This window comes from Hipposideros armiger, unplaced genomic scaffold (assembly GCF_001890085.2).
Source record: "Hipposideros armiger isolate ML-2016 unplaced genomic scaffold, ASM189008v1 scaffold_374, whole genome shotgun sequence".
Lineage (NCBI taxonomy): Eukaryota > Metazoa > Chordata > Mammalia > Chiroptera > Hipposideridae > Hipposideros > Hipposideros armiger.
This window is the reverse complement of record NW_017731724.1, coordinates 1,695,296-1,721,964: the sequence shown is the minus strand read 5'-3', so window position 1 is coordinate 1,721,964 and position 26,669 is coordinate 1,695,296. Positions and strand designations below refer to the sequence as shown.

Genomic DNA, 26,669 nt, shown 5'->3' with positions numbered 1-26,669 from the left:
TTTAGTAGTAGGACATTTCACTTTTGCCTTTTCTTGATTGTGACTGAATAGGTACTATTCTAAAGGAGAATTTTAAACATAATCGTTTAAATTTACAATATAAAAAAAACTTTATCGCAGTAAGTAGAGAGCTTATACTAACTCAATTCTGAAAAAGAATAAGTAGCTAACTTGCGAAGTTTAAAAAAGTGCGTGTTTGTATAGTGGTGCTACACCGCATGTGCGCGCGCGCGCGCAATACAATGTAGAAATGTCCAGTACTTCTTTGTATTGTTTTAAAAAGTCATCAATTCAACCTACATTTTAAGAATTACACTTTTAATAACAGCATTTTGCAAATACAGAAATGACATATCTAAGATCAAATCATTTGAGAAAAAGTTATTCTCTATTACTTGAATAAGGGGAAGAAAAAACACAAGACAAGAATGCACAGTAATAAGTTATATTAAATGTTGAAATAAAAATTACTTTTTGTTTACATCTGGAATTGAGATGTCCAATCCCCACTGTTTCTCCAGGAACTAACAGGGAAGATAACCTAAAAACACAGAGCTTTTTTAAAGCTAGCGATACACAAACTTCACATTGGCATTTTTCTTCAGTTTTCATCTCAACTATTAGTACTTAATAGTTAAAAAATCAAACATAATTTGCTAATAATGAACAACTGCACGCCTCATACTATGATCATTTGGTAACTGGTCATGTTAAACTAACCCTAAATGTTGATTTGTCTTCAATTTATAAATAGTAAAAATAAAACAAAAAGGTCTTCTTTCCTAATTAACTTCCTTGAAGACAGTTTTAGCCAAATGTAAAATGAAGCAAAACAACACTATTATTTAAAAAAAAAATTCTACATGAAGGGCAGCAATACTAACACTTTCTGAACTAGAGCTTTTAAATATTTATAAGACCATTAGTTAATAATAAAATCTTGATGCTACCCAAGTAAATAGTATGCCAGCAGATGCTTTATGTAAGTATTCATCTTTTTGAAAACAAGAGGATAAAGCACAACTGGAAAACTAGGGGAAATCATTAAGTAAGACAAGATAATCTGCAAGTGAAACGGAGGGCAACATTTTGGCCATTCATATACATACATACGTATGTATGGATGGATTTTTTGTTTTTGTTTTTTTTACAAAATATCTGATAAGATTCATTTAAAATTTTGTAGAATATCAATTTTTAGCCTTTTGCATTATCTGCCTCTGTCTTTCTGGTAAAACAGATAAATGTGTTCCAATGACTTTATATAAGATCTATAAATTCCCTGAAAAGTTTTTTAAAAAAATCTAAATTAATATAGTCAAGTTATATGCCCAATTTCATAGTATATTTCTCCCAAAGAGAATTTACACAGACATATACCATGACAGGTGGAGTTACATTTTAAAATACTCTTAATTTTTTACAGTGGGACTGAATTTCTAAGTGAAGGCAGGGCTTGCAAAAACCTTATTTCAATGCCAGAGAAAGGCGTACTACAAAGTGCCAAAACATGTAACACTGAATCCTACATCAAGCTTTCTTTTCTGATACTGATATTTTAAAACGTATTTTAAAGTAAGTAATCACCACTTTGGGAAAAATCATTGAACTATAAAACAACCAGAACATGTTGCTTTTCATTTCAGAAGCTTATGTTTGGCTGACTTTCATATTTAAAAAATCTCCAGGTTTGAGTTTATGGGTTTTAATACTGTGTGGAAATTCTCACCTGGTTTCTGAAGACCCATGCTGTCCACCTTCTCTGAGAACCTTTAGTTGTCATTCACACACACACACACACACACACACACACACACACACACACTACTCTTACAATACACTGTTGCCACAGATACTTGGATTGTGTGTCCACCCGTTCCAGTTCTCTCAAGTTCGAACTTGAAGCTTTGGTTCTAAGAGGAAACCAAGTCTGTAAGTGTTCAGTGCTCTGAGATGTTACAGGGTGTTTCCAGGGAAACACATCTGCACTCTTACGTAAAAGGCCAGCTCAGCCAGGTTCCTTCTGGATGAATGAATCAAGTTGGTTTTATTTGTAGTTTTATTCTGTAAACAAAAAGCTTTGGAAACTTTGGGATATGCTCATGGAAACCTAGAAGGAACGCACTCCCTCATCCTCACCCAATGAGGCACTAACCAGCAGGATTAGTGGTTCTGACCAGACTTTTCTAATGCTGTCAATCTAAGACCACAAACCACACCTACATTTAGCGAATAGCTCAGTATGTCCTAATTCCAGTAAGATGCAGTGTCATTGGTGCCATTATTCTGATAAGATTTATGATCTCGCATGACTTTTGCCCACTGCCGCCAAAAAGTGAAAAAGATAGCTGTGTGCAGGAAAGAGGGAGGTAGGGGACTGATGAAAACCTTTCGGACATTTTCCCTCTAAATATAGGCATGCCCCCAACAAGCACAACACCCAACTCCCAATGCTGATCACTAGGAATATTAAATTATCAAAATTAAAAATAATTTCCTCACCTAGCACAAGATACTATACAGTATTACAAACACAGACACATGAGAAAAAATCAGGCAGTAGAAAATGTACAACAGCTTTGGTGTTATACAAAACAACTTCCAGAAACGACTGACATGAAGCCCGAAGTTCATGTTTTCTTACCACAGACACTCCACTGCTGATTTCTATTTGTCTCCTTTTCCGTTCTTGGTAAGGGCTCAACAGCCAAGACAGAGAGAACGTACAGTTTACTTAGTAAGAACTGCTAGGAACACATGATGCTGTGCTCCCAAAAACGTCATTGGAAGTCTTGTCTCTGCACTGTGGCTCTGTGGCACGTTTCCTGTCAAGGTCACAGCAGGTCCAAAATAAAGTGACAACTAGATTTAATAAATTAATATACATTTGTTTAAAGATGTACAATGCACATTCTGTTTAATCCAAGGTTTGGGGGTATCCAGGAGCTCCTATTTACACATGTACAGACCTCAGACAGCAGTGATGTCAGAAGGTGCGGGACGGGCAGCAGAGCCTCAAAAGGCTGCTCTCCGAATGCTGAGAACACAAGTCAAATACATTTAACTTAAAAACAATGCTGAGAGATCACTGGGTAAATCTCCAAAGAGAGAAGTCCACCAAAAAGGACACGGAGAGGCAGGGGGCAGGTCAGGTGGCTGAGACAAGCACTTTATTCTTGGGACGACTGTGGAGGTGGTGCAGATGTGCCTTGTTTGCCCGATTTCCGTTCATAGTTCACAAGGCGCTGGCCCACAAGGTACCTGGGTTGTAAAAGCAGGGCGGTTACTCTCTTATATGATCTTACATAGGAAAGGACTCTTCTGAAGAGCAGCAGTGACACATTTTTTAAAATGCCAATCAGATCACTTCACTCCTACTTAAGACCCTTCCATGGTTAGGTAGGTAGAAGAGGGGTCTAAATGAACCTGCCGAAGGCACAAAAGCGACCCTCAGAGCGAGGGACGGGAGGGGGAGAGGTCCGGAGGTCTCGGATGTGTGCGATGTCCGGAGGGCAGAGGCCGGAGGAGGGCAAGGCAGAGTAAACTCATGCAGGGGACTTATCCGTATGGATTGCATTTTATGAAACAGCTCGGCGGACAGATCTGAAGGAACGGACTCGAAATACACGATCAGGAAGCTGAGAAGACAGGACCTACCCTACCCTTTTCAGTCGGACCTGAACGTCTCTAGTTCTAAAGAAAAGGGGAAATCAAAGGACAAAGATTTCAGTGAGGTGGGAGGGGGAGGTGGCAGAGAGGTGAGCGCACGTGAGTGACGGAGGTGGGGTTATGGTCCGGGAACAGAACAGAAGTGCTCTGAACTCATGGGACGCGAGACAGGGAGGTTCCGGCAGAGAATGCAGGACTGCGGGGACAGAGACAAAAGCCACTGCAGCTCAAATGACCAGACTGGAGGTCTTCCGCCAGGACACCGCATCCCCACACGATGGCAGGAGCTGCCAAGGAGAAGCAGTGCCATGCCTCACAAAATGCGGGGAAATGGCCTGGAGCTTGAGCCCTGGAGTACAGTGAGTGACACAGCCGATGGCAGTGAGCTGGGGGAGACTGGGGCACAGGGTGCAAGCACCCACTCGGAAGCACTGGGGCAGGTCAGGGAGCGCCCGTCTAGTAAGGCCTGGCACACCTGAGCTAAGAGTGGGAGGGGGAGGCCCGGGCATCAGGGCTGCCAGGAGGCGGGGTTCTCCAAGACCCAGCTCCCTCATCAATGAGAGGAGAACCAAGTCCTGTGTCCCGTGACCGCTGTGCGAACAGGCCGCATACAGAAGGCTGGCACGCGGTGCGGGCTCAGTGTGCTAACTTACTTTTCACCAAGACTTCTATCAGTTTTCTGTCAACACATATAAGCCTAATGAGGTATTTTGGCAGTTTACGCCAAGTAGCTTTACATTTCACTTTTTAAAACACTTCACTAATCCTGCTGCTGCTTCATCCATGATCTTACTGTTTAATCCCTTTTGTCTTACTAATTCTTTTCCTAAAGTTACCCATTCCTTACCCCAGGTTCCCAGCCAGTGGGGAAAACAGGCAGTGTTTTTTTAAAACTCTGAGGCTTCTGTACATGTTTTAAATAATGATAACTGAGCAATATGTAACATCATACATAAACATAATCATAAAACGCATCAAGATATGCCCAAGAACGGGGTTAGCATTATGGCAATGAAAATGCAAAAAGCACAGAGAAAAGTGATGCTAATTAACTTGCCTAGGACCAATAAGTCACTCAGTGGCAGAAAAAGGAGACTCTGTCACCGCAGCCCAGCACGCATGCACACACTCCCCGCGCTCCCACATGGACCAAGCACCGCTGGAGTGGACCTGCAAGGCGAGCAAGGCGGGCCCTCGGCGGAGCCTGCAGGGCAATGTTTCCTGCACGGGGGAGCAGTTGGGGAAGCGCCAGGGAGCGCGCTGGGCTGCAGGACAAGAGCAGGCACTGGTGAAAAATGATGAGAGGCAGGTGGGAAGGGCTCACTGGGGAAGGCTGGGAAGACAGCTGACAGGGGAAGACGACAGCAGCAAAAAGCGCCCGGGCCTGTCTCGGCTACCGTTCTGTCTGCAGGGTCTGCTCCTCCGCCAAAACCAGGGAAGCGAGAACACCTGCCTCTCCTCACTGAAGCCCCTCCCCCTTCTTTCTGCTCGACAGAACTTTGTACTCCGACTGCCTGAAAGTGTACTTGTATTTTCTACCAACAGTACACACTCTGGAGAAGCCGTGAATGCTCTAAATGTCATTCTTAAAACTATTACGCTTATAAGTCCTCCAACTTGTAAATAAGGCGGCCATATAATTTCTTGCCTAAACTGGAGCGCTCAGTGCTGAGTCAGGGAGTGCTGTTAATAACGACACGAAGGCAGCGTGTGGAAACTGGGACTCTCAAGTAAAGCAGCACAGTTATAAACTCACTTTCTCCCTCCGACACCAGTAAAGCAGGGCAGGACCCAGCCTTCCATAGGACATGGACGGTCAAACGGCTGTGCCGTGACACCTGAAAGCTGTTATCCTGGGCTGTCCTCACTCTCTCTGAGGTCAGGTCATCGTGTCCACAGAGCAGAGGGCTCGGCCCTTCTGCAGTTAACTCTGCAGCCCCTCTCGGCAGTGGTCAGAGGAGCCTAATGGGCCTGGACTGCAGCCAGGGCCTAGCAGGTGCCGCCAATCCCTAACAGGCTTCTTTTTCTCTAAAACTAGTTAGTGTACTGTCGGAGCAACGTATTTGAAAACTATGTGGAATGGGCATTAGAAAATCCTTCTCCCAAACCAGATTCTCCCCAGTCTCTTCATCTCCGTAAGTGACAACTCCACATTCCCAGCTGCTCTGCGCCGCTGAGTCCCTGATAATGCTCTTCACATCCGCAGCAAATCTGTTAGCAAATCCTATTAATTGTACCTTAAACTACATTCAGAATGTGAGCACTTTTCCATCCTGTGAGTTATCACATTAGACACAATAATGAAGAAATGAGACCTGTATCATACCAAGAGCGGCTGGTTGGCTGAAGTCTAGACTTACTTGTCGTTTTTAATATGCTCATAGAGACGCTTGAACTGGCGGACCTGGAAGGACAAGACCCCCATCAACACCACGACCATCAATAAGAACGGGTAAATCCGTCGGTGAACCAGGTTTTGCATTTCCGCAGTCACACCTGTAAAACCAAAAAGGGGAAGGTCTACGTGTGTACGGAATGGCAGTGGAATAAACGTATGCGCTCTCGCTAAGAGGGGACTGGCTGGTGGTGCGTAGGTGACACTCGCGGTGGATGAAATGGAGTGAGGCAATAAGTGAGGTCAAACAGGAGCCGGCGACAGCAAGGGGGGGGGGCCGGTGAGCTACACCTGGGAGCCAGTTATGCTTCTGAGGCCACAGGGGAACCAATGAAAGGATGTTCACCAAAGAGAAACAATGACTCATTCTTTTGAAAGGTCATCATGGCCGGCTGCAGATTGGAGAATGAATTAGTGGCCAAAGCAGGGAAACCAGAGAGGGGGCTGGTGACATTAAGGTGTCAACGAGAGCCCTAGATAAGGGTGCCAGAGATGAGAGACTGGGTCCCAGAAGGCAGATCAGTAGGACTTGGAGCCCATTTGAGTGTGGAGAGCAGAGAGCCTCAGGTGACATGGTGGACTCTCAAGCAACTTATTGGATGATAACGCTGGTCACAGAAGGGAATCCAAGAAAAGAAAAAAAGATTTGGAAGGAAAAACGCTGTCCATAATTTTGAACATATGCTGGGTTTAAGGTCTTGTGGGGGCTCTTCAGTACAAAATTGGTAATTCTAGCTGCTGAAGTGTCACAAATTAGCATCTCCTCTTTGGTGTTCCTTTTATGCTGAAGAACATTTTAAAAAAATAATTATAATACTTTTCTTTAATTTTATAAGTGTGTGACCACAGCAGGAAAAGGAAATCTGTTCCTGCCTGTTTGGAGGACAGTGTAAATGTCAACCTGTTCTCACCTGCCTAAAGAAATAAACTGTATCAAAGAGCCTGAGGAGTCTCTTAATCTTGCCCTGAGGTCAAACCTAAGAAAAATAGTATTCTGAACTCAACTGTTTGAGCTGGATTTACATTTACAAATAAAGCACTTGGGGCCAGCCACCCTGACACTGGAAACGACAATAACAAAACAATGCTAATGAAAGGCGCTCTCCCAGCTCCCAGCCAGCATCACCCACCTAGTAGAGGAGCCACGCCGGACGCGATGACGTAAGGTACACACAGGGAGAGCAGGAGCACAGAGATCACAGGCGCTGCCAGTTTACGAATGATATAGTGAAGGTCGATGTTCCGGATGCCATTTGCATAAACCTGAAACATAAGGGAAAACATCGGAACAAGGATACGAGACAAATACCTCCTGGCTAATACAGCACTCTCTGTGAATCCGAGCTGCAAAGAACTGAATCTACCAGCCCCAGAGGATTCAAGTTGGTTATTTTTCTCAAAGTCAAGGCAAACTCTGGAACACAAACCTAAGCATGGTGCCCATGAGTTTCTAAAGAAATGCATTTACCTCCTTACACTTGGCAGTTAACACCCTGAAGGGAAGAAATAATAAAGACACTAATCTAGAACCACAATTACACTAGCCTTGCACTATACAATACCAGACGGCACCCAGGAGTATTTACTTAAGACCACATTAACTGGAAGTAACTTCCTAAGAGTGATCGGTGTTACTACTCAAGATTGCATTCGTTTTCTCAGAATATAAAACAATATCATAAACAGGAAACGTGTTTCTGAAAACCTTATATAAATCAAATTTTAACAAACCAAAAAGTATTTTATGTAAAAGTTTAGTATAAAAGAATTCTACAGTGAACGTTTTTTTTAAATCCAGGAATCTCCATCGGCACATCCAGAAAGATCTATGGAAAGTTCTATGGAGAGGAAAGAACAGACGGAAGTGGGGCGAGCTTGGGAATAATGGAAAATAAAGACGGCTTGCAGATGGAGCCAAACCAGGAAGTGCCGCCCTTGTTTCCCCAGCATGGCAACCTCACCTGGCGCCCAGTCACACCACCTGGGACAACTCACCCGCTCCTGAGGAGCACGCCAGAGCACTCAGCTGTGAATGACAAACTGGCTTAGCCCCCAAGGCAGCTTCTGGTCCCCAAGAAACCTGGCTAGCCCAAATGCACGTACATTCATGCAGCAAGGCATCCCAGTGTCTCTCAGCCATTTTTTAAACTTACACGTGTAAGACAAGAATGCATCAGAGGGCAAAATATTACAAAGATCAACAATGTCACAGCCTCCAGCTGTGATTAAACCCTTATTCCCCACACTCCTCAAGGGCAAGGGAGTCTTTCCTGGAGATTCTAGAGTGGGGTGGCCACACTCCTATCACAGATGGCTGTGCGGCCGTGCACCCCACAACCACCTCACTCCGGTGCACTTTCAGAATCAGCCGGCACGGGAGATGCATGCCAACACACTCAATTCCCAGGCTCTCCCCAAGCCCACACACCACACACCAGGCACATGTCTTTGACCATTTTCTTGTGCAGACTGGGCTGAAAACTACTGCCTGTATTTCCTATACGCCAAAAGGAGGGGTGCCTTTACGGCTACAGGACTGCAATGCCTTATTTATCACATTTGGCGCGGACGTAAGGATAAGAAGACTGCCCACAGAACATGCTCTAGATAACTAAAACTTAAAGAAGTACCAAAATCTGTTATGTTGGCTCTTTCGGATAGGTATCTTCCTAAAACGAATAATCATGTTTCCAAACATTATTATCCAAGTATAGAAGCACAATCTATCTTTTTCAAGATTGTCACCACAATGATCAAATTATCTGATGGTTCCATAATACTACAATACTAAGAGTATATTATGTATGCTACATAGCTAGAATATTCCCAAACAGCTCTGCTTTTTTAATCTATTACTTTTTCTGCCTTTTATTTACTGCCTTGAGCAGTAACTTTTTTCTTTACTATAGGTTTAGAAACATCAATAACAAGCCTCCATCAGAATTCTTGCCCCCCCCCCCGCCCCCAAAGCACATAAGCTAATTTTTGCCTTTACTTTAGACAGGGTTCTAGGTACTTTAAGCTACTGGTTAACCTTTAGATAAGGAAAGTCTTAAGAGTGGTTGATGAAAATTCATGGTGAGAAAAGAGCAAACTGCCCTCTCCTTTAAAAAAAAAACGTTACATACGTTAATTAAAGAAAATGTAGAAAACTAAGAAAAGCAGAAAAATGAGTCCCATCAGCTAAATATCATCACTATTACTTCCAGTCTTTTTCTAAAAGGTGATTTTGCTTACCTGCTCGATCACAGTTTTCAGCCACCACTGAGGCCCCATCAATGTTATAGCTGCAATGATTTTGGCATGCAGGACCCCAAGTGCCCAGTCCTGGGTAATAAAAGGCATTTAACAGATTGCTGCTGTTGTTGTTAGCAATAAACACAACAGAGAGGCTTATAATTTTCTCAATTATTTCATTTCAAAACAGAAGTCCTGCAGGACTAGCAACAGTTTTACAGAAGACGGAGGTATGCTGGGAAATCCAGGGGATGTTTTTCCTCAACAGCTCAAGTTCAATGTTTCTATCAAATGTCATTCTTGTATCTATATGGACATTAATGGAGATCTCAAGGAGCAAATAAATGAAACAGTGTCATGGTTTTATTTCATCAAAACATCCTTGCAAAAGAAAAAAAAAAAAAAAGAGGGCCGGCCGAGTGGCTCAGTTGGTTAAGAGCTCGCTCAAGAGTTTGAGCTCTGAGCAACAGTGGTTCGAGTGCAGCCCGAGCTGAGCAGCCGCTGAGCTTCCAACAGGTAGCAGGATGGCTCAGCTGAAAACAAAACAAAACAAAAAAAAAAAACATCCTTGCGCTGTTTCATCAGTTTTAGTTGAGCTGACTATGTCAAAATAAAACACTGTGGAGCCATGTGTGGCCTGAAGAGACCGTCCCCAAGGCTCCCAGAGAGCGAGCTCCAGCGCGGTGCGCTCGGTTGGCCACACGGGGCTCCTCACCGGGTAAGGTGCCCGCCTCACGGTGGAGGGCCACACGTCCCTGGGGTTCAAGCTCTTTCAGTCCCACTGCTTTCCAGTCCCTTCTCACATGCAGGATACACCACACACGTCACTCTGCTAGAATCCTAAAGAGCCCAGTCTCCCACATATCTGCAGCCACTTGACACAGGAAAGGCAAGTAGCTCAGAGCCAGGAATGGCGAAAAGGCAAGCTGTTCTGCTTCCAAAGCTCAGGGTTTTATCCAAATATAAGAACACATGCCGCACATGTCTGTCTATAGCCTGTGTTTCTCCCCTCCTCACAGACTGGGGCACTGCTTTCCAAAGGAAGCTCTCCCACATTTTATTTAGTCCCTCTACTGATGGGCATCTGGGCTGCTGCTTATTCTTTTCACATTATAAAAATGGCACAATAGCAGAAACAGCCTTGTTCTGACTCCTTGTACACACACGTGTGTAAATGTTTCTTTGCAGCAGATTCTGAAAAGGGAAACTGCGGGGTCACAATACATAAGCATTCTTAAAACTGGACCATTTCATGTAATTCTCCAAGGCAACAATGTTGGGTACTCTCAAGACCACGGAGAAAACACGTGTAACCAAACAAGCGGCATTTGCTACTCATTGCAGTGAGGGACAATGCACCCCACAAGGAACATGGGGTGCAGAGAGTGCTACAAAGGGCTTATTATAGGACTGGGACTTGTGTAAAGTGACTTGGGGAGGGTTTCAGGAAGCAGGCTTTACTCTGTGCCAGATACTATTAGAAAGCAGAGGAAATCTATAACTGGGTATCGTAATAAATCTTACAGAAGGAGGGATAGAGCGAGGCTAAAACTCTACTGGTAATGAAGCAGCAGCCAATCATGTTTGCCAGGACGGGGATATTTGGTCATTTTTGTGGTGTGGACAATACTCAACGTTTGCCTGTGTTCAGACATGATCACAGGGCCGTGGGGTGGGGTGAGATTGGGGGTGGCTGTGTTGCCTTGATCCATCGTGATCAGAGTGGCCTTGTGCAATGCTGATGTTCTGTGAAACTGTTTATGCCCAACAGGAGAACACCAAGGCCTAGAGGACAGAGCCAGGCCAGCTCCTAGACATCAGGGCCGCTTGGCTCTTTACAGCGGTGTTCATTGCAGAACATCAAGAGGCACAGGCTGTGTCTGATGTGCAGTGGTCACTGGGTTAAGGCAATGGCACCTGACCCCTCCACTGTAAAGCTGTCTGTTTCTCTGTGAGACTATCAAGTGATCTGTAAGGTGACACTTTGCCACCCCGCAAATAATCACTTCTGCATTGTGGCGGTGTCAGAGCATGCCAGCCAATTCTTCTCCCATCGAGTAGTAGGGGGTCTACGTCCCCTTCCCTTGAATCTGGGCCAATCTCTGACTTGCTTGTACCCAGTAGAATATAGTCCAAAATGAGGCTGTAGGACTTCTGAGGTGATGCCCTATGACTTTGTGGGATAACATGTTGTAATTATTCCAAAGTATAAGATACTGCTTGAAGTATCAAAGCCAAAGGAGCAAGATATCTTACCCTAACTCAAAGGTGAAAAGAGCAATACATTAGTGTGTATCTTTAAATACTGGTGAAGCCTAAGTGACTAGTGAGTGACATTTCAATCTATAAAATAAGGTCTAAAGGACTTATATGACCTGCATGCTTTGAAGGCCATAGATTAAAATGTATTATTTAATCGATTTTACAACAGTTCCTGAAACAGAAAAAGTGAGGGAATCTTTCTAAACAAATTGCTTAAAATCACTTAAAAAAAAAAAAAAGGATGTTTCATATCATGAGCTAAAGATACGCACTTACCTGCCATGGGTAAAAAAGAGGAGTCTGATCCAAGGGGACCCTCAGGGGAGCAACAATAACCAGCTCAAACAGGAGCCCCAGGAGCAGTGGGACGACTCCCGCCAGCAGCACCGCTACTATCAAAGTCTTCATTATCTGTGAGGGAACGAGACGCCATGTCACCAGAGTCTCTGGCTTCCAGCCAAGCTCCTCATCCCATCGGAAAGTTTACTTTTCTTGTCTGACTTCTAACAGAATGAATATATCACTTCAAACAACGTACACACACCTATGTTCCATGTTTAAATGAGATCTGAATATGTAACTATAAAAGCTCAAGCTGTAATAAAAACATGGTATTACTACACATTACTGCTACAAAATTATAGAAATTTCATTTAATTACACATATGAACCAAGTGGCTGTGCTGTATTTCTCAATCTTATTCTCAGTAGTAGGCTTCTGTTTGTCTACAAAAAGCTTCTAGTTGCCACAGGACCCTTATCTAATGGTCAACGACCCATCCATAAGCTGACCTGTGACGCCTGAGGTGGACTAGTATAGAGAAGGACTCCGCATAGCTCTAATTAAGGTAATTAATCAAGCTGATCAAATTGGCTCCTGGTAGAACAGTGTGGTCCAACAGAACTTGCTATGGTTAACAGAAACGTCCTATAGCTGTACTGCCCAACATGGTGGCCACTGGCCACGTGGCTACTGTATTGGGCAGTGCGGCTCTAGAATTTGAACAGAAAGGTCAGATGAAATAAAGCATACACAAAGTGAAAAGAAGAGATACATGAAAAAACCACTGTAAAATCCTGACAAAGGAATCAGTCTTTAAAGTGGCCTCGACTGTCTGATGACCCCCCGTTTCCCCAAGGAAGCCTTAGTGAGTCCATTTGTTTCAACAAGAAACTAACACGGTGTGCATGAAGATACATTTCTTGTTCCTTTACGTGGCAATCTGACAATAGGGAAGAACCGTAAATATAAAATGGAATTAGCTTTTTGTATTTTAAATATAATTCTCTTATTATCTTATTGATTAAATAGCAACTAATTATATGAAAAACACTGACTTGATCCTGAAGTCAAGATTTTACATATTCAAATAGATCAGAAAATCAAATTTTAGAAAAAATATCATTAAAGGAAATTTCTACTTAAACAAATTGATTTTAAATTTTACAGAATATCTTGTTTCTTAAAATGTATCAATCTCCAAAGTAAGTTTTCTAATTATGTTACTTATTCAAGAGCCTTACTGGATCACTTAATAGATCAGAGATTATCTCTGATCTATTTTCTCTCTCAGATACATTTGATTGTGGTTCTCAAAATGAGCCAGAAAGCTGTCTGAAAGCAATATTCCTTCTCATTCAAAAAACCAACTCTCTTGACACTATCAGCATAATGAAGAAACAAAAGTGAAAAGAGTTAAACTGACTGGAAAAACATCCATTACTCCTGTCCACCAGTATCAGTCTTTATTGGAAACACCTACCATGAGGGACCACTCTTTAACCTTCTGGAAGATCACCCTGCGTCCCTGAGGCATCCAGGCCACCAGCACCGTCACTGCCCTTATGGTCAGCCAGCAAACATAGAGACCACAGGCAGCAGTGTAGAGCTCGTGGATTTTGGCAGTCCCGGTCCAAAATGACATTAACCAGCGGCCGGCAAATACTGAAAATAGAAAAGCTGATCAATGAGACAACACGTGACTACATCAAGAGAACTGCAGTCTTGGTATTAATGTTGTTCTATTAGTATTTTCAATCATTTTAAATGATTAGTCAAAAGGTATCACATTTTGATATTTAACTGTCTTCATGAAAGGCAAAAAAACAAAAAACCCCCCACAAACTCTAAAGAACACAATTATTTGATTAACACACAACCAAAACCCAGCAAGTCATTAGGAACAAGCCTCCTGTGACATGCACTCTGACTTGTCATGCCAATTACTTGTTCTTGGGGACAGAAAAAGCTTGAGGGAATTGTTTTCACTGTTTTGATCACCAAATGAAATCATTATACATATAATAGGACCAAAGTAGAGAATTTATTTTCTATTAGGAGTGCTATCAGTACTTTTAATATTTAGGATCATTACAAATAATTTAGAAAAATTTTCTTTCAATCGACTTGTTTGGTAAGACAGAAAATTAGGCTTATTTTAATAAGAAGCAAGCACAATAACATTTTAAAGCACAATAAACAGAGAATATCATAATAATTTTCTTGGAAAAAAATTAGGATCTAAATATAACGAAACTTAGGAAACAGATTTTAAAGTTGTCTAGGGAATAGCCTCACACAAAGAGTTACTAGAAATAAATTCTACAATACTCACAAAAAAAATCTAACTCTCATTCAAGATAATTAATTTAGTAACTTTCTTTACATGGTCACTTCTTACTTAATAAGACTAGAGAGATCAGCAAGATCCAAATTTCCAGTGCATTTTTCTATGAACTGATTTCTCTTTAATACAGAACTACTTGTTATTTCTGAATACCTAAGAGGAGCTAGTTGCTGTCCTGAGCACTTACCATAATATTATCTCCTCAATCCTCCCAATAACCTCCCAAGTAGCTACTACCTGCTTTTTAAGTACAGCTGCCATTCAATATTATTTTATATTGGTTTCAGGTGTACTGCATAGTGGTTAGACATATGATTTATGCAGTGATCCCTCCAGTTAGTCTGGTACTCACCTGGCACTATACTTAGCTATTACAATATTACTGACTGTATTTCCTGTGCTGTACTTACATCCCCAACACTATTTTGTAACTACCAATTTCTTCCACTATTTCCACCCAGTCCCCCACTACTACCTCCATTTTGAAGATTGAGAAACCTAGGCTCAGCTAGCAGCTTACCCAATCAAGACAACATAGGGTGGAGGCTGAATTTCAGCTCCTGTCTACATGACAAAGCTCATGCTCTTAACCACTGAAACCACCTTGCCTCCAACCAAACTAAATCAGCCCAACTGTCAAGTCTTACAGGACATAATGCTGACAAGCACAGGTTTCCCTGCAGCCGTACAAAATAGCTTGGGTGAGAGGATAATTCCATTTTTAAAGACAAATATATGTAAATGTCACATGACATAAACACACTGCATCTTAATTTGAAGATATAAAAATCATTACCGAATTCTGTAGAAATATCTAGTATATCTAGTGTCACACACACACACACACACACACACACACACACACACACACCCCGAGGGTGCCAAAAAAAATGAATACACATGACTTGTACTCATCATTTGTTATTGATATACACTGAGTGTTAAAATTTTAATTCAGTTTTTTCCTTTCTTAAAATGTGTATACATTTTTTTAGCACCGTGTGTGTGTGTGTGTGTGTGTGTGTGTGTGTGTGTGTGTGTGTGTATCTATATATATCTCTACTCCAAGGGGTTTCTTTTGGTTTTTGTTTCTTTGGTTGGTTTTTAAAATTGTAAAAGCCACTTTCTATGCCATACTTCACATACTTCTAATCAAAAGTGTTTTCGAGAGGACATGGTTAGGTTTTAGTTTATAGTAGTTTTCATAAATTAAAACTGTAGATGCAGAAAAGTAACCTATGGGAGAAACAGCATCCTCACCACCTTAAGTGTGTACTATGAATGCTACTAAAAGCATTGCTACGATTAAACATACGGAATTCTTTCCAACAGATGGTGGGACTGGATTAACACAGAAATATTTAGTTAACAATCTTCAGTGAAATTAAAGTACTTTTATTGCCCAATTCCAACTACTAAAACTAGGTTTCTTTCATTAACTTTTTCTTAATATTTCTGATAAAAACATGAAAATGGAACATAAAAACCATAAATGTAAAACTGCCCAAAGTTCACAAATTAAGTGTTCTCAGCAACATGTTTACTACATTGCACCCAACGGTTAATTAGACTGTCATTTAACAGCTGCGAAGAGTAGTGAGCTAAGGAGCGAAGTTCTAAAGGTCAAAAATTATTATGCAGAAACAGTAAAAACAAAAAAATCTTTAGTCCTCATGGAAAAATTCAAGAACTTAACACAAACTTGATTTATAGAATTATACTGAGTTAGTGTTACAATCAAGACACTAACCAAATATATATTTATATGCCCTGTAAGAGCTCAACATTATCTTAATGATTAAGTGGCTAACACGTATCAGTATGATTTAGAATTTTCTGGCTCACTATAAACACCAACCTGGAGGGCGTGAGGGGCAGAAAGCTGTTGCCGCCACTCTGTCATTAGCTTTGGACTCCACCCCCATTGACCCCTGAACTCTAGAGAAGATGACAAACTACTACCGTATATTCGTTCACAGCTTATTTGTTAGATTAAGAAACATTGGGGCCAGCCGAGTGGCTCAGCTGGTTAAGAGTTCGCTCAAGAGTGAGAGCTCTGAGCAACAGCGGTTCGAGTCCCGGCCTGAGATGAGCTGCCGCTGAGCTGCCAACAGGTGGCAGGATGGCTCAGCTAAAAAAAAAACAAAAAAACAAAAAAACAAAAAAAAAACCACTGTTTAACTGAAATCTAAAGATGCATATCTGTGACTAGCAGAGGAAAAAGGGAAATAGTCTGTCTGGCTGCATAAAGGTCTCTAGCAACAGGCATGCAATGGAGTGGAAACATAATTACATAACGAGAACAATCATAATCAGCATCAAAAGACTGGCTTCAAAAAATGACTTAAGCCACACACACAACTTTTTGAAAACCCACACTGTCATTACACAATGTCCATGAAAACTGAGTGGCCACAGTACTTTACTTCCAAAAACGAATCATAAATTGTATCTTGCCTTTGTTCCCCTCTGCTCCAATACAAAGAATCCAATGAGGAGAACCAAGCCCAAATAAGTCAATGTCCCGTATTCAATCAGAAATGAGAGGAAAATGATTTCGAGTTTATATCTGAGGAAAGCTCACATCTCAGCAAGATATACCCTTTAAAGCAAAGCACCTTTTCATGATGTCATCAGCAGAGAGCGAGAAGAAGGTACCTACCTGGTAGAGTAAGGCAGATGAGGCTGGCAATCAGTAAGGTAATACACATGAAGACAATCAACAGAAATATCTGCAAGGCAAAACATGCGAGTGTGTAAATGGCTCATATGAGCTCAATGTATCTTACGACACCCCTCAAAGAATCAACACAGTTCTCCCAGTAAAAACAAATGGTATGTCCTGGTAGTTCCAGGTTTCCTGCCATTTTACATAAAAAGGAAATTTTTATTTTGGTAAAATTACTTACAAGGAAATTTGGCCAAAAGGAAAATAAATGTCCATGTTCACATAATCAGATATATCAGCAAGTAACAGGTAACATATTTTTTAATCAGAGCATAAAAATAAAATATATTCAGCTTAAGTGTTCCCTTACTAGTAATTAAAAGTAAAAATATTCATTTTTTAAATCAAATTCTCAAAAACAACTACTCATGAAGGGAAAACTTACTCTCTAACAGTACTGTCCAATTAGAACTTTCTGTGACAATGGAAATATCTACATCTGAGCTGTCCGACAAAGGAGCCATTGGCACGTGGCCGCTGAGCATGTGACATGGGGTCAGTATGCATGAATAATGGAAATTTACATTGTATTTACTCGTGTGTGTGCACGTGCATGCGCGCTGCCTACAAGAAATGTCTTTTTTCTTTTTTCAGCTTTATGGCAGTACAATTAACAAATAAAATTGTAATATATTTAAAGTGTACAACATGACCTGATACATGTATACACTGTGAGGGAATTCCCACCACTGAGATAATCAACACATCTATCACCTTACATGTTTACAGACTGTATTGACTTTTAATTAGATGTACATGGAAACAGCCACGTGTAGTTACTGGCTCCTGTACTGAGAAGACAAAAAGGCACATGAAGCGAGGAGGGAAGCGGCAGCCCTGGGCAGAAAGGCAGTGACTGCTGCGTGCCTTCCACCTGGCCGGGCACAAGCCCTCCTGAGCCCAGAGGGCAGAGCTCTGGTGGAAAGGCTGAAAAAGACAGATGACAGTTCTCTAAGAGGAGGCTGTGAGGCTGTCAGTCTTCCCGGCTTGAGAAACCAACCCATTAATGACTCTCTCTCTGATCTGGGCCAGGAAGTAATTTTTGCCACTCCAAGAGCCTCATCTCTCCCGGCTCCCCGCTTCTCTCCCGGCTCCCCGCTTCTCTCCCGGCTCCCCGCTTCTCTCCCGGCTCCCTGCTTCTCTCCCCAGGCTCTCATCAGATGTAAACATGAGATTCCCACTCATGCCTTGCAGTATCTGGATGAGAATTAAAAGGGAGAAAAGCATTAAAATGCCCACTCCAGCTCCTGACACATAGTTGAAATGTATCGATAATGTTAATTTCTCATTTGCTCAAGAGCCTTTTATATTAGCCCTCTCAAACAGCAAGGAGCAACAGCACAAGGAATCCCAACACTATGACCCATCTCTAGAATTAGATAAAACTTATCTGACATTAACATACATTATGCTGCATAACGAGAGGACTAAACTTGAGTTCTTGTCAGGAGACTGTAGGACATGTCTCCACAGGAGACGACATACTAACAGCAACAATAACAGCACCAACGTTTTGCAACAGAAATCTGAGAACACGTGACTTTGGGTTAGTCTGCCCAGTACCTACCCTGAGTGGGAAATTTAAAGGCCGGCGGTAGGGCTGAAAGCCGACAGGTCCTCCCTGCTGAAGTATGGCTTGGTGGGCTGCATGCAGGCCTTCCCCGACCACGGGAATAGCGTTGTTATTCCGAGCGTGCTGGTTATTGTTAACTTGTTGGTTTGCACTGTTCTCGTTTTCTTCCTGGTCTCCCAATAAATAGGAATGAAGGTCCCTATGTAAAAATTATATCAGTGAAAATTCTCAGATTCAAATAAAAATAGCAGACATGAGATTTACTTTCTTAATAATTATTATTTAGGGTAGACAATGCTCAAGTAGATTCTCTCCGTGGCACCATGACCTCAGCCCGGTCTAAATGGTGGTATCTGCTTAATTTAAATTAGACCTTCCCAAATTTAATGTTAATTAACATACAGAATTATCCCATAAATTCAATCCATTTTATGTTTTCTTCAGCCAGCATCTGAAAAGAAATCAGTAACTGAGAAAAAAAGGACCATGTACAAGATACTCTATGCGAACGTCTTAAAGAAACAACCGCTTTTCTTTTCTACAGATAGCTCCTGTGTCTGCTGTGACATTATCTCAACTAAAATCGCCAGACCAAAATCCGTTCAGGCAAAAATGAGTTGGGGGAGAAGGCTCACGGTGGGGCTTAGGCAGTTAGAGAAGGATAATCAAAAACAACCATCCACAACTAGATTGAAGAACAAAAATGACAGCAACTTGTCTGCTCCCCTTCCCCCGATTCCCCAGCACTGTTCCCATCCCCCCAATTCCCCAATAAAAATCTTAAAAAAAACCAAAACAAAAAACAACCAAATACATGTCACATTAGGTATCTACAGGATGCCACACATTTTCTGGAAAAAAAAAAGTTTAAATCACAAAGATTCAACTTTTAATAAAAGCTTGAAAAAACTAAATGCAACATGATGACTAAATGACTAAGAAACCCAATCTGAGAGAAGCTCATATCAGGTTAAGACTTCTAAAACAAGGGTAAGTTGGTTTGTTTTTTATTTTGCTCAGAGCTCACACTCTTGAGCGAGTTCTTAACCAATCTGAGCCACCTGGCCAGCCCTAGTTAGTTTTTAATGCAATAAAAAAAAAAAAAATTATGTTTTACCTGTGTAATGAAATGAAAGAACCTAGGCCAGCAGGAAACCTCTATAAAAGGGTAAAAACATTCATACATCCTCCACAAAAGAATGCACAATGATTAGAAAAAGTTTTTTAATTAAAAATTTTTAGGGAAGGCCGGGTGGCTCAGCTGGTTAGAGTGCGTGTCCTTAACAACAAAGTTGGCTGTTCGACTCACACATGGGATGGCGGGCTGTGCACCCTGCAACTAGATTAAAAATGGTGACTGGACTTGGGAGCTGAGCTGCGCCCTCCACAACTAAGATTGAAGGACAACAACTTGACTTGGAGCTGATGGGTCCTGGAAAAAAACACACTGCTCTCCAATAAAGTTAAAAACTAAATTTTTTTTTTAGAATTAAGTACTATACATACCTGCAGATATCACTAAATTGTCTCTTACTAAACCAAAGTTTTCCTGAGTGGGGCGTGGAACATCCTTTTGAGAAAGGTTATTACACTGACACATGCACATCCACCTGCCTGTACTTACAGCAAGTATCCAGCAGTCACAGTCCATGCCCGCACAAGCCCCTTCAGCCACTGCCGCGTGTGTCCCTGTTCGAGCAACGCTGGCAAGACGACCTGAAGCAGAAGCAGCTCAAGGGACAGCTCACTCACTGGAGCGTCACTGGGCAATTACAAAGAGCCATGATTTACAACGTGCACTCCTTTTCCCACAACAACCGCATCATAGTAAACATTTTATGGGATGCCATCCAACTCCCGTAAGAGTCGAATGAACCCACTGTCTTTATCATCTCTCCTCCCTTCTCTCTTGAAGCCAACAAGGCTTCGCCCTCAAACCCCACAAAATGGTTCCTGACAAGGGTACCGATGACCTTCATGTGGTTAAGCCTGATGGACAGGTCTTGGTCCTCACCTCACTTGCTATGTTAGTAGCATGCTATACGATTGGTCACTTCTCGCTCCTCAAAACACCTATCCTTGAAGGTCTTTCCAAGACCCACTGGTTCCCTCATCATCCTGACCCAGACTATCACGTAGGTTACGGGGGAAGGGGCATAGGGTTAAGGATGGATTATAAATGGAGAACAAGAATAAGGCCTAAACTAAGGTAGTAAATAGTGCATCAAGTAGATAAGAGAGTTTAAAGAATTAGAACTGACAAGATTTAAAGACTAATGAGAAGTAAAATGGAGTCATAAATCCAATTTGCCTGGCAGATTTCTGGTTTAAGGGACTGAAGGAATAATGCAAACCACTGAAAAGGGAATACAAGAAGAGTGAGACTAAGTTTCCAATGACTTAAGTTTTTACATCAAAAAAGATTTTCCAGGGCCGGCCGAGTGGCACAATGGTTGGGAGCTGGCTTGGGACACCAGAGGGCCCCGGTTCGGATCCCACATATGAGGACCAGTGACGCTGCCCTCTACAGCTAAGATGCTGAACAACAGCTCAACCTGGAGCTGGGCTGCTGTGAGTCGCCAGCAACGGCGTAGGCTGCAGCCCCTGTGGCAGTGGGTTGCCTTGGGCTACCGTGTGTAGCCAGCAGCCAGCATGAGCGGCCAGCAGCCGCAGTGAGCGGCCATCCAGAGGCCGGCGACTGATGTGCCTCGCCTGGGAGGAGCGCGGTGGTGGTGCCAACTTGGGCCAGTGAAGCAATGTCCTCCGCAACTAGACTGAAGAACAAAACTACAGCAACTTGTCTGTTCCCCTTCCCCCAATTCCCCAATAAAAAATTTTTAAAAAAATTTTAAAAAAAAAAAGATTTTCCATCTATAAGCCTTATATCCTATTTTTAATCCATAATTAAATGGGCAACTATGGATACATTCCTTATGATGTGCTTTTCACATAAAGATGATGCTACTAAAATACTCTCATTGGGGATGGTAAACACTTCAATGCTCTGAACAAAGGCAAACTTTATTTGCAGAAAAATAAGCCTGTACTTTGGAAAATGTAACTGCTAAACTAATGTTTATGTGATCCAGAACATGACCAAATTTAACTGTCAGATGATCTCCAGTATCTGTAACAAATGCATGGTTTAAATGTATGTACTTCTGAATATCAAATTCCTAACAGAGCTCAATTAGATAAAGCTTCCAAATTTCAAAAACGTACCTGTAGAGCATGACATTGTATGGAAGAAAATTAGGCAGCAGGCTCTTAATTATACGAATAGGGAGCCAAAGCATCAGGAGGACAATGGAGCCAAAGACAATCTGCGGGAAGAAACAGGGCATGACACCTCCGCAGTCACTCCGGAGAGGCAGGCAGGCTTCTGAACAGACTCAGCCAAGGGACAATCCAAGTCTACACCCACTTAGCACCCCAGGTGATCTCACTCCACACATTACACTCGGGTCATTCTGTGTACGGAATGTGTTCCTGGGATGGCTACACTCCTCTCTCTCTGGGACACCAGGGCTCAAATGGGGCGACAAAATATAATCACTGCATGGTCTGTGAGGAGAGCGCTCTAAGCACTCAGAATGAACTATCAGGATTGTCTGCAACTTCATAAATCACCTGTGATTATTATAAGACATGAGACATACTAATGGCTACAAAATTTTCCAAAGGGTGCAATACGGCTTTTAGAATTTTATTTTGGAAAAATTTAGATTTAACTAGGTAATTTCTTCCAAGCAGGGAAAAAACTTTGAGACTCTTCTGTTGAGAGTTTAATTTATAATAGAAACTAGTAACAAGTCTCCATTGCTTTAATTAAATTAAATGTAATTCAGAAACTCATAATTTGATAATCAATTATACTACTGAAGTATTTAATAGAAGGTATTTTTATTTTATTTTATTTATTTTATTATTTTTGTTTAGCTGAGCCATCCTGCCACCTGTTGGCAGCTCAGCGGCAGCTCAGCTCGGGCCGGGAATCGAACCAGCGACCCTGTGCTCAGAGCTTGCACTCTTCAGCATGCTCTTAACCAACTGAGCCACTCAGGTGGCCCTTAATGGAAAGTTTTTGTTTTAGTAAACATTTTATTTGTTTTAGCAAAGTAACCAATAAAACAGCTACTTAACAACCAAGTTCCACTGGCTTATGCAAAAAGAAAATAATCCAATCTACTCTACCAGTACCCCTGACCAAAAAAAATAAATCTAGAGTAGCACACTTTACTTCCAAAACAATAAAAAGGTCTGCTTACCACAGACAAAATAAATCTTCGGAGATGCCTATAGATGGGCAAATGGATCATTTCTTGTACTGGGTTAAAATCTGGGTCATTCAAATTCCTTAGAAACCATAAGACACCGGGTCGAAGTACCTGCAAATAGATTTTAAATGCTATAAACAACAATGTCTTCAAGGCTCCGTATATAAGCTAAAACATTAATAGAAAAATATGCTCTTAAAATTATTCTGGCATCTTATAAAATGAGGCCCCAAAAATTCATATGGCTTTTTTGGGAAAAGAAGTTCCTAAATCAGAATCTTTATGAAAACTATCCTGTGTTTGACGTCCTTTGATGCTTTTAATCATTTAATGAAAAAAAATTATTAAGGACAGTTTGATGTTTTCCAAGATGAAAACACATTTTTAAAAATTATCACTATTGTACCATTTAGTGAAAGAATTAGGTTGCAATTTATAAATGTCCTAAATAGGAGATCTTATTGGGTTGTCGGAAAAGTCACGACGCATTTTTTGGTTTTCGTTGCAAAAATGCGTCATGACTTTTCTGACAACACAATATTTCAGTCTTACACTCCTGAGAGGAGTTATCTTAATGAAGAAGCCCTACAGCTTCTCAGTACATATCTTCATTTTACTACCCACAGCTTTTTCCCTCTCAGTGGAAATCATCAACCCAAGAAGCCATGGGTGATGGGGCAATGGATGAGTCTGGATATTCGTTCGGATAGTCTAAACTCACTGAGTAAAGCATCTCATGTGCCCAAATTCTATTTCTCCTCTCCCAGACGAGGGAGTTATAATACATGACGTAACTCCCAAATACTATGATTCTGTATCAACAATAAAACACATAAATAAATTGAAAAAAATTCACATAAAACTTTTTAATCACTTAACAATGTAATTTAGAATGCATATATAATTACGATTTTTAAAAAACACATTTAGTCTTGATCACTTGTTTCAAGGAAAGAATACAAGCTTGATTTGTGAATAGAATTACTGAGCTTACACTGAATGGTTCAGGAGAACATGGTGGCCTCCAGCGCCCTCCCCACCCCTCAAGCCTCTCAAGCAGCACGGCACATCGAGAACAGCATGGAGCCTCTCTGCTTTTCTATTCCATTACACTGGATTAGTCGGCCTGCTCCTCCAGCCCTGCACAGGTCCATCGGCACTCTCAAAGGAGTCAGCTGACCCGTCAAAGGCTGTATTCCTTCCCAGGGTGTCATATCAAGGACATGGGGTTGTGCCTTTGATTCTCACTGTTACCCCAGCAGAAAGCACAGTGACTAACACAGAAAGCGTGTGCACCGCGGCAAGCTCTTATCAGAACTATATGGTTTCGTACTTGCTGTTGCACCCGAGTGACTGAGCATGAGAGATATACTAATTAGATACTGATCCCATGCTCACTGTCTTCATATCAGCAAGGACTGTATTCCGAAAATAGGTTTAGGGGGGTACCCATCTGGCAAGTGAACTGATTCATAAAGGACCCTCTAATTCAGCACTTAAAGGTGTCTGCTTCAAGACCATCTGACATATTTGATCCTGCAAAATCACACCCTTTGGGTATTTCAGCTTTACATTTCCTTGAATGAAGTCCAAGACAGGCTCACATCACATAAAATTCCAAGAATTTGTATTAGAGTATGGCCACAATATATACCAAGTAAAGCAAGTGCTTTTATTTTTTCCCCCCTCAGTCTACTCATCTTTCAAACTCGTAATTGATTATAGTAAAAAATATTAAAACTTGTCAATTTTTGAAGACAAATGACTGAAAACAGTTTAAAGCAATTAAGCCAAATTCGCCTATGTTATTCCCTCTTAGAATAGAAGACTAGAGAAGCTGGTCTAGTTAGGGAACCCTGAACACCGGAGGCGGAAGTCCTCTTCATGAAGGTGCGGCGTGGGCACCCCCGTGGCACTCACCTCTCTCAGCAGCAGAATGAAGGAGGCGAAGTAGAAGACATAAACCATGCCCACGAGCCAGTGCAGGAACATGGTCGTGCCTGGCGCCGACTGGAAGCTCAGCTCTCGATCCTTCAGAGTGGCGTCAAACATTTCCTAAGTCAAGCACAGCAGGTGAGCCAGAGCGGGGGCACTTGCGTTTGCCAAATGCACACCTCCACCTTCTGGGAAGGGAGCAAAATCGCTGTGCACGTAGGCTATGATGTTCTAGACTACCGTTCTCTTAGTGCCATTCCATGGTGTCACAGAAATACAAATGCTGTAAGGTTGGACACTATTTCAAAGACGTAATGACACTTTAAAAATCTGAACTATAAGAAGCAAGACTGATAAACCAATTGGTAAATAAGAACTTTGCACTACTCCTATTAGAAAAGAACCATTTTGGGTTAACATGGTACCTTCCTTCTTGGTTACAGGTCTGCATTCATGACAAGTTTTAATAGTAAGGTTTGGGAGCAATGCTATCTCAGAACCAAAGGCAGCTTTTCTACATATAAACTATTTTTGAAAAGTCAAAACCTGATTATCACTGGCACACATTAAAGACAATCAAAACCGAGCAGCATTTAGTTAAAACAAATGGTTTAGGGTCGAATTTACTACTACAAAGACAGTCTTCTTATCAAATTGCTCTTTTTATGTTTATGTCGTGGCATTATTGTGAAATTTAGAAAAGTAAAATGAGTAAGCATATTCTCTATTGGTTATCAGAAAAATGCTAGTCAAAATACCATAGCATCCAAAATCTGCACAAGGCCTCAAAAAAAGCAGGCATTCAAGAAAAATTCGTAACATTAAGACTCCACAATGATATTCTCAGAAAAAAATAAGCAAATTATTATCAAATATTGACTTTTCCTTTAAAAGGAACCTATTCTAAAGATGTCTTTTCTGATGCTTTTCAATTATTAGATTGTATAATAAATAATAAACTCACCAGGGAACAGATATCCAGCCACCAGCCACAAATGAGAGGGAACACTCCGATTTCCACCACTACTAGCAAAGAGACCTAAAGTAAAAATAAAGGTCATCAATATCATCCAAATGAGGATAAACTGTTTTCCAGTTTTAACTTATGACAGGAGTTACCTTAACAACAATATAGCAGACTCCAAGCAAGCGGCGAGACCTATGAAATTTAACAAGAGTGGCCAAGCCCTGTAGCATCTAGTCAAGGAAAAACGGAGCATTTCAAGTTACAGTAAAACACATATAATAATTTAGGCAATACTTAGTATTACTTGGCAAACAAAATTAACTTATTTCACATTTTGTCTGCCCTTATCATCACTACAAATACCTACAACTTTTACTAAGAGGAAAAGGGGAGAGAAATACTTTTGTCATTAACAGAAACAACTCTTTGGTATGAATATTACTAAAGGCCCAAATTGGTTTATTAAAGGATACATGACAAATTATCAATGTTATTGCTAAAAGAATATACCCAACTATAGTTGTGATTAGGCCTTCAAAATGAGATGCTTGGACCTGGAAATAAGAAAAAAAAAATAAACAAGCTTTAACTGTACCACACAACCTATACCCCCGTTTAACAGTGTATTAAACAATCCAAGTAGACTGCAAGTGAACCAGCTAGGCAATTTATAACTAGAAAACAACAGTAAAAATCCCTTTTGGATGACATCTCTCTAAACCAGTCTCTCCCACTGACTGCTATCTATTCTGAAAGGACAAGGAAAAACCAGAGAACAACGCTTTATTCAAGCAAAGTTAAGAGTAAACTAAATTTTACAAAACTCATGAAGGAGTAATACAACGCTCCGTACTCTACTCCATTCTGGAGCGGACGTGCTCACGGCTGAGCACGAAAAGCAGCAGCACACTGGCAAGCTGTCCACCTGCCCATACGTCCCAGCGCCTCACCTCCTGCCATTATAAGTGACTGTTTACGTTTCCGCTGCTCTCCAAATCG

At 41.4% G+C, this 26,669-nt stretch overlaps 1 protein-coding gene across 1 annotated transcript in view; it reads right to left on the bottom strand.

Moving 5' to 3' along the window:
* Positions 1–297: 297 nt before the first annotated feature.
* Positions 298–26,669, bottom strand: part of MARCHF6 (membrane associated ring-CH-type finger 6) — a 47,834-nt gene continuing 21,462 nt past the window's right edge. The window contains exons 11-25 of the mRNA XM_019662397.1: positions 26,144–26,224; positions 25,823–25,891; positions 25,668–25,742; positions 24,689–24,823; positions 22,760–22,879; positions 21,714–21,814; positions 20,116–20,253; positions 18,486–18,690; positions 16,853–16,922; positions 13,327–13,508; positions 11,840–11,974; positions 9,302–9,391; positions 7,195–7,327; positions 6,030–6,165; positions 298–3,261 (exon numbers count right to left, since the gene is read on the bottom strand). Coding sequence (XP_019517942.1) covers positions 3,171–3,261; positions 6,030–6,165; positions 7,195–7,327; positions 9,302–9,391; positions 11,840–11,974; positions 13,327–13,508; positions 16,853–16,922; positions 18,486–18,690; positions 20,116–20,253; positions 21,714–21,814; positions 22,760–22,879; positions 24,689–24,823; positions 25,668–25,742; positions 25,823–25,891; positions 26,144–26,224 — 1,761 coding nt within the window. The 3' untranslated portion in view covers positions 298–3,170. The remainder of the gene's footprint in view (positions 3,262–6,029; positions 6,166–7,194; positions 7,328–9,301; positions 9,392–11,839; positions 11,975–13,326; positions 13,509–16,852; positions 16,923–18,485; positions 18,691–20,115; positions 20,254–21,713; positions 21,815–22,759; positions 22,880–24,688; positions 24,824–25,667; positions 25,743–25,822; positions 25,892–26,143; positions 26,225–26,669) is intronic.